Source organism: Sinohyriopsis cumingii, chromosome 6, assembly GCF_028554795.1.
Source record: "Sinohyriopsis cumingii isolate HCF-2022 chromosome 6, ASM2855479v2, whole genome shotgun sequence".
Taxonomy (NCBI): Eukaryota; Metazoa; Mollusca; class Bivalvia; order Unionida; family Unionidae; genus Sinohyriopsis; species Sinohyriopsis cumingii.
In genome coordinates this window covers 83197452-83208529 of record NC_142966.1, presented here as the reverse complement: position 1 = coordinate 83208529, position 11078 = coordinate 83197452, and the positions used below count along the sequence as shown (strand labels likewise).

The 11078-nt window shown below is 36.9% G+C and overlaps 1 protein-coding gene across 2 annotated transcripts in view; it reads left to right on the top strand.

Moving 5' to 3' along the window:
- The first annotated feature begins 6024 nt into the window (after nucleotides 1-6024).
- Nucleotides 6025-11078, top strand: part of LOC149797337 (uncharacterized) — a 94405-nt gene continuing 89351 nt past the window's right edge. Inside the window, exon 1 of one of the 2 annotated variants that reach the window (XM_089962062.1) lies at nucleotides 6025-6224. In XM_089962062.1, the coding sequence (XP_089818188.1) occupies nucleotides 6182-6224 (43 nt within the window). In that variant the 5' untranslated portion in view covers nucleotides 6025-6181. The remainder of the gene's footprint in view (nucleotides 6225-11078) is intronic. The other variant, XM_089962063.1, reaches the window with a different exon arrangement.

The following is an 11078-nucleotide window of genomic DNA, read 5'->3' as shown; positions in this document are numbered from 1 at the left end:
AATCGTAACATAAATTATTTTTTCGAAGTTATTTTTAGACCTTAACAGAAACCCACTTAAATATAGCAAGGAAAGTGTATAAACGTTCGTACTACAAATTTTCATCTGCATTTACGTTTGTACACAATTCTTAAGCCATTTGTGTGTTATAGTATGCTTATTATAGTGTAAAGTAACTTAATAATGTTTAATTGGTTCGATGCTCTCCGGGTTGAATACAACAGCGAAATGCAAATAAAAAACACACTAGATAAACATAAAATATAAACAAATAATTAATCTACTATACTCCTTACATTACCAACCATTCGTATAAAATCGCGAGACCCATTGTGAAATATAAATTAATGCAATCTTGTTTTGCAATAACTGTCGTACGAAAATTATATCAAGAACATCCCGAGAGCTGTAAATATTAAAGACTGGTACAATAATTGGCACAACTTGTGCTACTTAAGCCGCCGTGAAAAAGAAACAGAAGTCTGGCAAACCACAAAATGAAATTTATTGCGGAATATAAAACAGAGCACAATTAGACTAATATTTACGGGGACAGTTCGTCTGCACAAGGCGCGTTATTAGGTATGCATCATGGGAGACGGGTTGCTGCAAGTGACATGTCACTTACATTATAGAAATACTCAGATCCCCCCCCACCACCACCACCATGGTCTATATATATAGCCCAGACTACAATAACACAGTTGTGTGAGAGGCTTTCAAAGCTATAACATACTTTCTGACTATATATCGGTTAAGTTCATCTTAATGTTTGCATCAGGCTGTTGTACTGTTTGTAAGATCGAATTCTGCTGATATATAAAGATAAATTGAATTCAATCGCATTTGCTGATCATTGTATAAAACGCATCACAACGTTCATATTCATCGTGCTTATTAAAGAATGGAGAAATTCAGATAGTTGTATACATAATAACATGAACGGTCAATAAAATAGACTGCTACATATTGGTTTGGAAGATGAACATAAATACTTGCTGATTGATAGATTTTAGATTTCGCTTGTAAACTAAACATTTCATGGCATGTACTAGAACATGATCAATACCGGTAAAATACGTCATAAAGTTAAATTTTATTTTCTTCTTTAATGCATGAAGATTTAAACGTATAATCGAGCAGAAAAATGGCATCATTGTATTGCGGAACAAACCAATCGACTTTTAGACTGTAATTAATGAAGAAACCAGTCCCTGAATACATGTTTATATCTAAGGGCATTTGCTGTTTATCATATCAGTAGAAGAAGCGGTTGAAATAAAAACAAATACGCTTCGTTTCGACAAATATCGTATTTTTTTCCTTCCATTTCCTCCGTACAAATAAAACTGATATATTTTTACATTCTGAAAACGAACACATATTACCATTAGTAAAGTATACAATAAAATATTGCTATTTTAATAAATCAACGACGAAGACTTCTATATTAGATGATCTGATTGTAAGGAAGTTAAACAAATACATAACTAGCTCCATTAATATGTCTCCATACCAGAAAATAATTAAAACGCACGAATGAGTAAAAATTAAACATAATCATGACTAATTAATTTGAGATTTATTCTTGCCATTTGCATCCACAATTCAATGCTTAACTGTTATTAATAAGCAATAAAAGTGGGCTTACAACATGGAAACGTCGTGCCTGTTCTCTAGTGGAAAACATTTGGATATAGATCATATTTGAAGACCTACAGCAAACTCAATCAGTTGACAAATTGAAGAGATCTTAATGAAAACATATACATCGAGAATGTATTGCATGGTTTCTCAGAGCAAGAGGGAAAAGAAAATAATATCTATTTAAACATAATAATATCTCAAAGTTTTAATTAGCATCGATTATATCATGTACAAGATTTATACATGATTTAAACGTACACGAAGTTTCATCAAATCAGACCACGCCTGATAATGTTAGTAATAGAAGAGGATAAGACTAAATTAGAGTAAGAAGCAGAGAAGATGCTCCCAAGTTTACCACTGAGCTGAATAGTCCCGTAAATTACGGTTTAAATGACTTATATTGCTACAATGACATGAAAACAGATATTTATGCTAGCATTAAGTAATTGAAAGCTTGACGCTTGCTAAATTGCCAACACATAAATCATAACAAATCTACGCACTTCGTGAGTGCATTCTCCCCTCAAGTTTATTTTTCGTTTAAATCGCTTGAGAGCTAGGGAAATCAACTTTAGAACCCTCTTCAAAGCATAACAGATGACAGCCAAGTCACAACAATAAATATCATTACGAGAAGGAAGATCATAAACCTTCATGTTCGCTTACCTATTTTCCAGTCACGAATTATAACCCAGCAAGTTACTTTTTTAAATAGACAATATCAGCTATTCACATCAATTTTGCATTTACTATTTTAAACAAAGTCAGTACAGCATGTCCAGTTGAGTACATCGAACAGCATCACACTTCATTTGTATAGATGATGGTAGCGAGTATAAGATAGACTAATGAAGGAGGGAGAGAGACGAGGATGTGGCGTTTTGCTTGCTATGACTCTTCATTATATTCTGTATGTTTTATATTATTCAGCACTCGTATTGCCTATACAGTAAAATTTTGTCACAATCGTTATTATCATCCTCATCATTATCAACACCATACAGGAATGCGACTGACAGACGCTTGCTCATTCAGTGATTGCAGCAAGATCAACATATAGGAAACCAAACTTTCCCCATCGACACACGAACTGTTTTTTTTTTAAATGTCGGATGAATAATGCAATGAATCTTTACTAGTTAGTGTGAGGCAGAAAAGTAATTGAAAACAGCAAGGTTAAATCATATAGGGCTGCTGAAGGTTACAACACAGGTAACATACGTTATAACATGAAGAATACAAACAGGATCTGAAAAGTAATGTAGTGTTATTGATGTGTCATATTGCAACCAATGAAAAAGAAAATGTAATAAATCGTAACATAAACATACTTCCAACGATTTGCAAAGTCAATCCAACCTTACGAGAAAAGTATTAAATTAAAGCTTATAATCCTTGAGAGAAAAGACGTCGTTAGTAGAAAGGATAAGACGTTTATACTGTTAGTGCAATTGAGACGTAGATAATACCATTCGTAACGTAATCGAATGTATCAAATATCTGGCTAGGTTTTAATTAGCATATCGTATACTTGATCTCACCACAGATGTCAATCTAGGTAAGCAGCATCAGCCTGAGCTTGAAGGGTTGGGGCTGATGGAACAAAGGTAGAATCCTGGTCTGAGATTAAATGTAACACGTTATTACTGTATACACTTTCAACATCGACTGACATACGAGAACTCGAGACTGTTGTGATTTTATAACGCTGATCCAATGGCTCATTGGTGTTGTTCAAATATTTATCAAATATTATGAAATGTAAACAGTATTTGAGAAGGAATATATGCAACTTCACTTGCCAAAGCGACAACATATATGACGCTTTCGTCATTGCAAATTATTGTAATTATGGCGCTGTGAAAAAATAATTGGAACTATAAGGGAGACATTCCTTGTAGTGATATAAATATCAAATTTGTCATATGATAAAAGAAAGTCGCTCGGTGACTCGGAGCACACACACACACACACACACACACACACACATATATATATATATATATATATATATATATATATATATATATATATATATATATATCTTTTCAGCTGCTGACTAATGAATATGTAACTCGCTGATATAAATACTCAACTATCAGGTTTAGTAGGCCATAATATACATACCTATATTCTTCTAACTGCTAGGAAAATCGTTTCATGAACGACCTCTATTAACCTAGTTTTACTTTCACCATTCACACAAAAGTAAATTCTAACATAAATGACATAACAATAAATATTGCATTAACTATTTTAGGTATTTGCCGATATGTTTTTAAATTGATAAACAGTAACAGCTACCATCTTGGCACGTGTCAGTAAGCAGTAAGTACGTCTGTCAATTACACGCATCAGTTAATCAATGTGTAAGGATCGCAATGTGGAAATGGGTGTGGGCGCAATAGGGTATCATTTATATTTGCCACTATATCATCTGAATCGCATCTCTCTAGATATTTTCCTAAACAGATATAGATATAGAGTTAAAGTCTCTATATATATGTATGATGAACGCGTATTGAATTTTTACCGGATGCCGGTTCCGAGTACCATGTAGGGAGCTGCCCAGCCGGGTTGGTTTTTTACCGGTTCCGATTTCTCCACTCCCATTGCATCTGGATATCCCACCCCCTCTCTCACCAACATTTTGTCCACCGTAAAACAACGTTATTACTGACCTGGCTAGATCAATTTGATGTGTTTGTGTGTGTGTGTGTGTGTGTGTGTGTGTGTGTGTGTGTGTGTGTTTGAGAGAGAGAGAGAGAGAGATAGAGAGAAATAGTGATGGTAAGAACATATAAAATGAGTTGTATTGCATTCATCCTTTTATGATCCCGATAACGTATATTTCTAAAGACTACAGTTATTCAAGTTCAAGGGGCATAACAGTATATATATATATGATGGACGCATATTGAAATGTTACTGGATACCGGTTCCGAGTACCCAGCAGGAAGCTACCCAACCGGGTCGGTGAACACCGGGTCCGATTTCTCCACTCCCATGTATCTGGCTTTCCCACCCATTCTCTCACCACTATTTTGTCAACCCTAAAACAACGTTTTAGTTTTTTTAATTTTATTTTAGTTACTGACGTTGAGGGGAATCTGACCCGGCTACATCAATTTGAGGTGTGTGTGTGTGTGTGTGTGAGAGAGAGAGAGAGAGAGAGAGAGAGAGCAACAGTGATTGTAAAAATATATAATATGGCGTGTATTGATCCTTTTATGATCCTAACAACGTATATTTCTAAAGACTATAGTTAATCAAGTTCAAGGGGCGTAACAGTAAATGTATGTAACATCTTTATCTTTAATATGTACTTTCATATGAGAGGTAGATATGTTGACGATGTCTATTTTTACAAAATCCAAGTAAGTGTTTGTACAAAAAGAAATATTCACGGATATAAACATTAAAGCAATATCATAATAAAAACGGTTTGGCTCAAATTTTTCTCTCTTATTCTTAATCAGATACTAGTCAATGTCCTGATATTGAAGCATAATAATCTAAACGTTATGAATATGAATATAAACTCAACGGAAAATAGTGTCGCTTCATGTGACAATTTCACTTTATTTACCCTTCACTAGTACTCTTTCTGTGTCATATTTTTCTTTTGTCCCTTAGATGTTTACACGAATACCTTTGATGTTGTTCTTGGGTTTAACGCCATATTTCAGCACACGATAGGCTATGCATGGCGGCCAGTATTAATGGTGGAGGAAGAACCCGGGAAAACTCCGGGAAGAACCACCGACCCACGAGAAGCTACTGGCAAGCTTTCTCACATACCCACGTTAACCGAATCCTAGACTCGAACCCACGCAGACAGAGGTGAGATGGCAGTGATCCGTAACGGAGAGCGCTTTAGACCACTCGGCCACTCGGGGCCCCAATACCTTTGAAGTTTACTATCTGTAAGAATATACATGTTCCAGTCATACATTTTAATTTCATGTAAAATTCGACTTAGAGCACACATGGTGTGTCATATTTCAAAGTTACCACGGACACTCATACATTGGGGCAACTTGCCAATCCCTACCCTATTTCACTTCTAATCAAATTTTGACATACATCTGAAAACGTAGTAGCTGACCATACTGTAGTTCCACCGTCACATCACGCCACCCCTCCAAAATTTTTCTGGGCGCCCCTGACATTTACGTACAATCAAATGTGCGAAATTGAGAACATTTCCTTGGGTTCCTAGTAAATGAGATTTCACGCTCACTGCCTTCATTTCACTGGTCGATGCATAATCATAGAACACTCCTTTCTTGTACCTCAAGTCTACTAATCTGCAATGGGAGAGCGCGTTTACAGGTGTTGTCAACTGAGTTGAGATCTAACAGGATACAATTTCACTTCCTTGTAAGAACAAGAATAGAAGCGTTGGTTGCTTAACGGTAGGGCAGAAACCATTTTGTCAACAAAGAAAATAACTCGTGTCGACGCTCAGAACGTGAAGCTTCAAATATGGTTTATCACACCTTTTACTGATATCCACCCATATCCAGTCATGCAGCCGCCAGTTTGGATCAGTATTTTATTCACATTCATTGGTGAGTACAGCCTAGAAATATGTATCTGTTTAGAACTTGAGAGTAACTTGTAACCTGTAGCTAACACTTTATTTGTATATGTTTTCAGCCGTATGTAACTCGTAAATCCGGTTAGGTCGAAATGAATAGATAACTCAGATAGACCCATATTTACGAAGCGTCATCTTTTCAACCCAGATGGTCGTTTTCGATTTATGAGTATTTTTATTACAGTTATACAGACATAATTTGTTTGAAAGCAACTTTGATAATCTATTAAATTGTCAAAATTGTCAATTGTAGCAAGCGAAATATGAAACTTCAAAATTAGTGTTTATTTTTAAGCCACTTCCATCAGTTTTCATCATTTGAAATCACGTATAAAAGACACGCATAAATAATAATAATAATAATAATAATAATAATAATAATAATATTCAATTAACGAGGATAAGACATTTGGTCGTGATAGGACCCGTTTGCGTTGATGTTGTCCTCAACATATTAATATATTATATTTTAATAAAATCTCGTACACGCACACAAACACACACAGATTTATATATAGATGATTCCAGCTGGATGTTTCCAGAGCTAGAGACAATAGCTTCTATGAAACAACGGCATTTTTTAAATAAAAAATAGAGCCTCCTTTGATACTGCATGACTTGATATGATTCCATAGAGTTTTTACATTTGTTATATTACGTTTGGCTCACTTTATACCAATTTAGTCGCTTGATTCATTTGACTTTAATGGAACTGTGCTTATTGAGGATGGTTAGGAAACTGGTTCCAGACAGACATGTTTGGGTCTGTTTTTAAAAGGTCAATGAGATAATATTTTGAAATAGTTTAGAAGGACGTTCAATTTCAATAAATTGCTTAACAAAATTAGTATTTCATATAGGAGTGTGAATCAGTACCTATGTGTGTTATGTTGCTTAAGAGTTACACAAATGGCACGGTCATCTCTTATAGAGAAAGAAAGTATGTTGATCTCTTACAAGTTGTCAAGGTCCGTCGTGGGCAATCGTTGAAAGTATAAAGGACTGTTCGAACCTTGATTACCTGAGCAGCAGGGAAGTTCTACAGACCAGACTGTACAGACAAAATAAAGCTTCCTCCGAGAACTTTCTCCGTAGAAGCCTCAGATTTCAAAAATAAGCCTTCCTACGAAAATTAATTTGCGTAAATTCGTCCTCGAGTGCAATTTTTGTGTAGCAAATTCGATGATTCCGGACAAGGAAAAAAAGGGGGGGGGGGTAGGAAATTTTTTCCGTCGACGAAGTTTGCGAAGATTTGGCTGCAAATTTATGAATAAATTTGATCGAGACCGATTCGATATCTACTACGCGGATCATGAAGATTAATCGTGATAAAGCCATGCGGTGTTGCCTGGGCGCGGCTGAAGAAATTTTTGAATTTGTTTATGTCCATGTCGCCGTTGCACCAAGTCTGATGAATATTTCTCAACGTGTGAGTATCAACGCCATTGAATACCGACAAGATATTGCAATTGTCCCTAATCACCTTAGGAATTTGCGTATATCGCTGCGTCACGTAAATCACATCGGTGTTCTTGTGTCGGCCACGCGAGAATATCCTAGCCGGATTAGTTTGCTTATCCAGCATAACATCATCGAAAACAACAAGATTATTAACATCGCCATCTAAATTTTCCACAGATGGAGCTTCATTAATGTCTGTGATGAATTCGATTGTGCCTTCGTCGGTATTGTCGCTAAATTCCTTTAGTACTTGATAACAACGCTGATCATCAACGGACGGTGCAACCAAATATAATTTATCCCATTTTAGCCATCGCATTATCAAATTTAGCAACAACTGTGTCTTTCCAGAACCAGACGGGCCAATAATTATCATTCTTATCGAATTTGGTAACACCGCGTTGTGTTTCACCTGCTCGCGTCGCTTCGTGGCTGAAAAATCAATTACATTCATGTTACTAGAATACATGGATCTATATTGTGTTAAGTGTCGCACGCGCACAGCTACGATAAATCCAATAGAAATCGTCACACGCAATAACAGGAACGCAATTGCAGGAGAATGCGAAGTTTGTAAAACACGCAAGTTCAAATTTGTAAAAAAAAAACTAGAAGAACCGGAGGAGATATTACCGCCTCCATGAAAAATCTACCTGGGTTGCCCTGGGCAAAATATCTCGGAGAAAAGCATCTGCCAGGATACAATTACTGTGGACCCGGAACAAGGCTCGATATAAGACTCAACGATAATAATCAACCAAATCCCGGCGAAGATCCAGTAAACGCCATCGATAACGCGTGTTACTATCACGATCTTGCGTATCGTAGCGGGGATTTACAACAAAGACATCTCGCTGATATTAGGTTAATTCATGCAATAGACGCGATTCCTGACAAAAGTTTCAAAGAAAAATTGGCAACCTGGTTGATAAAAGGCGCAATGAAAGGTAAATTAGTACTCGGTGCTGGTAAATAATAATGGAGCAAATATATTATTCTCCGCGAGGTTTTTGGCGAGGAAAATCAGCAATAGCCAAACTCGCCAAGGCCGCTAAAGTAAAACAATCCGTTGCTGAATCGTGGCTATCGAAACAGGCAGTCTGGCAAATATATCTTCCCCCGCCTAAGAAAATACCGTATGCGAGTTTCTCTGTCAGCGTCCCTAATGAAGTTCATCAGGCTGATTTAATGTTTCTTCCTCATGATACCGTCGACGGAGTCACATACAAATACCTGTTAACGGTTGTTGATATTGCTAGCAGATACAAGGAAGCAGAACCGTTATCGAATAAAACAGCAACGGAAATTTCAAAGGCATTTTACAAAATTTACTCGCGATCTCCGCTGACCTGGCCGAAGCTTCTCCAGATTGATCCAGGACGAGAATTCCTTGGCGTGGTTACTGCATTGATGAAAAAGAATAATGTTAAAATCCGACGTGGTATAGTAGGTGTTCATCGCAATCAAGCTATCGTTGAAAGATTCAATAAAACTCTTGCAGAACGATTATTCGGATATCAGTACGCGCGCGAATTTATTCAAGATAATCGATCTCACGATTGGGTATCGAGGTTGCCTCATGTGATTAACGCGCTAAATAATGAAGTAACTCGAACAATAGCAATGAAACCCGCAATTGCGATTACAAAATTGAAAATACCCCTAAAGCGAGATTCCACAATTCCGCCTGTGCTAGGTAACGTCACGGTCCGGTATTTATATAAAGAAGGCGAGGCTGAAGGAGGAAGAAAAAGAGCAACCGATCCAAATTGGAGCGTTACAACACACAAAATATCAGCCGTAACAAGATCATCGGGAAGACCAGCAATTTATTTCCTAGATTCGCTAGCGCCACAGCGCGGATTTACTAAGGAAGAATTACAAATAATACCGAAAGATACTCAACTACCGCCAGCGTCATTAATGTGAAACCGAATTCTACCTAACTGAGATAATTTTCTTACTCTTGACACGGCTAAATACACTAAATTTGACCAGGAAATTTTATCATCGACGATCCAAACTTGGCCATCCACGGTTAATCCCTGCGATGAGTGTATCGTTGTTGCATATCCTAGTTTCCATGGTGATCTTTCTGCGTTTATCGCGTCATTAACAAGATTAATATCAACAAGAATAATATCGTTTAGTACCAAGATCTTTTCCTCTCCGCAGGGTAAAGTAACACTGATATTTTGTTTTCTGGTATCAGCGGGCCTATAGCATAACGGCACCTGTAATGTTGGAAATTTCTCGCAATGAAGCTTGAATAACATTTCCTGAATAACATCGCGAACAATTTTCCTACTAGCAACAATCAAATGATCGGGACGCCACAAACTTAGAAAAATATCCATCGAAGTCTCGTCGATTATTCTTCTCATCACATCGCATTGAAACTTATTCGGTTGTAATCGAATTATTTTCTTAAATTCGGTTAGTAAAATATCATTGGATCTATAATCGGCGTCGATTTCCTCATAATAGTCAATGAAATTCCTGAGCCATTCGTGAGGAGATTCACCATCAATAGGATCAGGCTGGCCATGATCTCCGCACATTATCACAGCGGTATTTTTCTCCTCCAGCCAGGTTAGGAACGATTTTAATACAACTAAATTTATTGTGCAAATTTCATCAAATATTATAATTCTGTTGATATATTTATTTCCCATACGAGCCGAATCCCATAATCCACCGCTGTATTTGAAATAACTGTGATATGTGCAAGAATCAACGCCGCGTTGCCTTATTTCTCGCGCTAATCTGTGAGTTGGAGTCAACACTATCATATCAGATTTCGCAAATAAATTTATCGCTCGCGTTGTTTTACCGCTACCACCAGGACCATTCATGTAAACGAATTTGTTACGTGAAATCGGGTCAAATGCAGATGCAGCCGTCGATATTTCCTCAAATTTATCTCGATGAAATTTATCGCAATCTTCGACATCGGCGTCCTCACAATAATCTAGAATATCCTCGTTTTTTATCCTCCAAGTGCCCCAAGAACCATCGGCGATTAAATTATCCAGCCTATACTGATATTTCTTATCGATATAAAACGAGTCCGTTGCGACCCTTACCGCGATATCAGAAAATTTATTTATCATCGACAGTAAATTTATACTCACATAAGCGAGCATCGATGATCTCAAATGTGTATACTGCGCTGATTCTCCATCGAGATAGCTAATTACGGTACCCAACTTTACTCCGTCAATGATAATATTTTCTCTGTTACAGAATATCCCTCGCGATACCGTATCGGCAATAATAAAGTCCATTTCGGCATCATTGATAAACAACCTAGCGTGTCGGTGTTTATGATCAACGGATCCTCCTTGAGTAAATTTGCCAATTA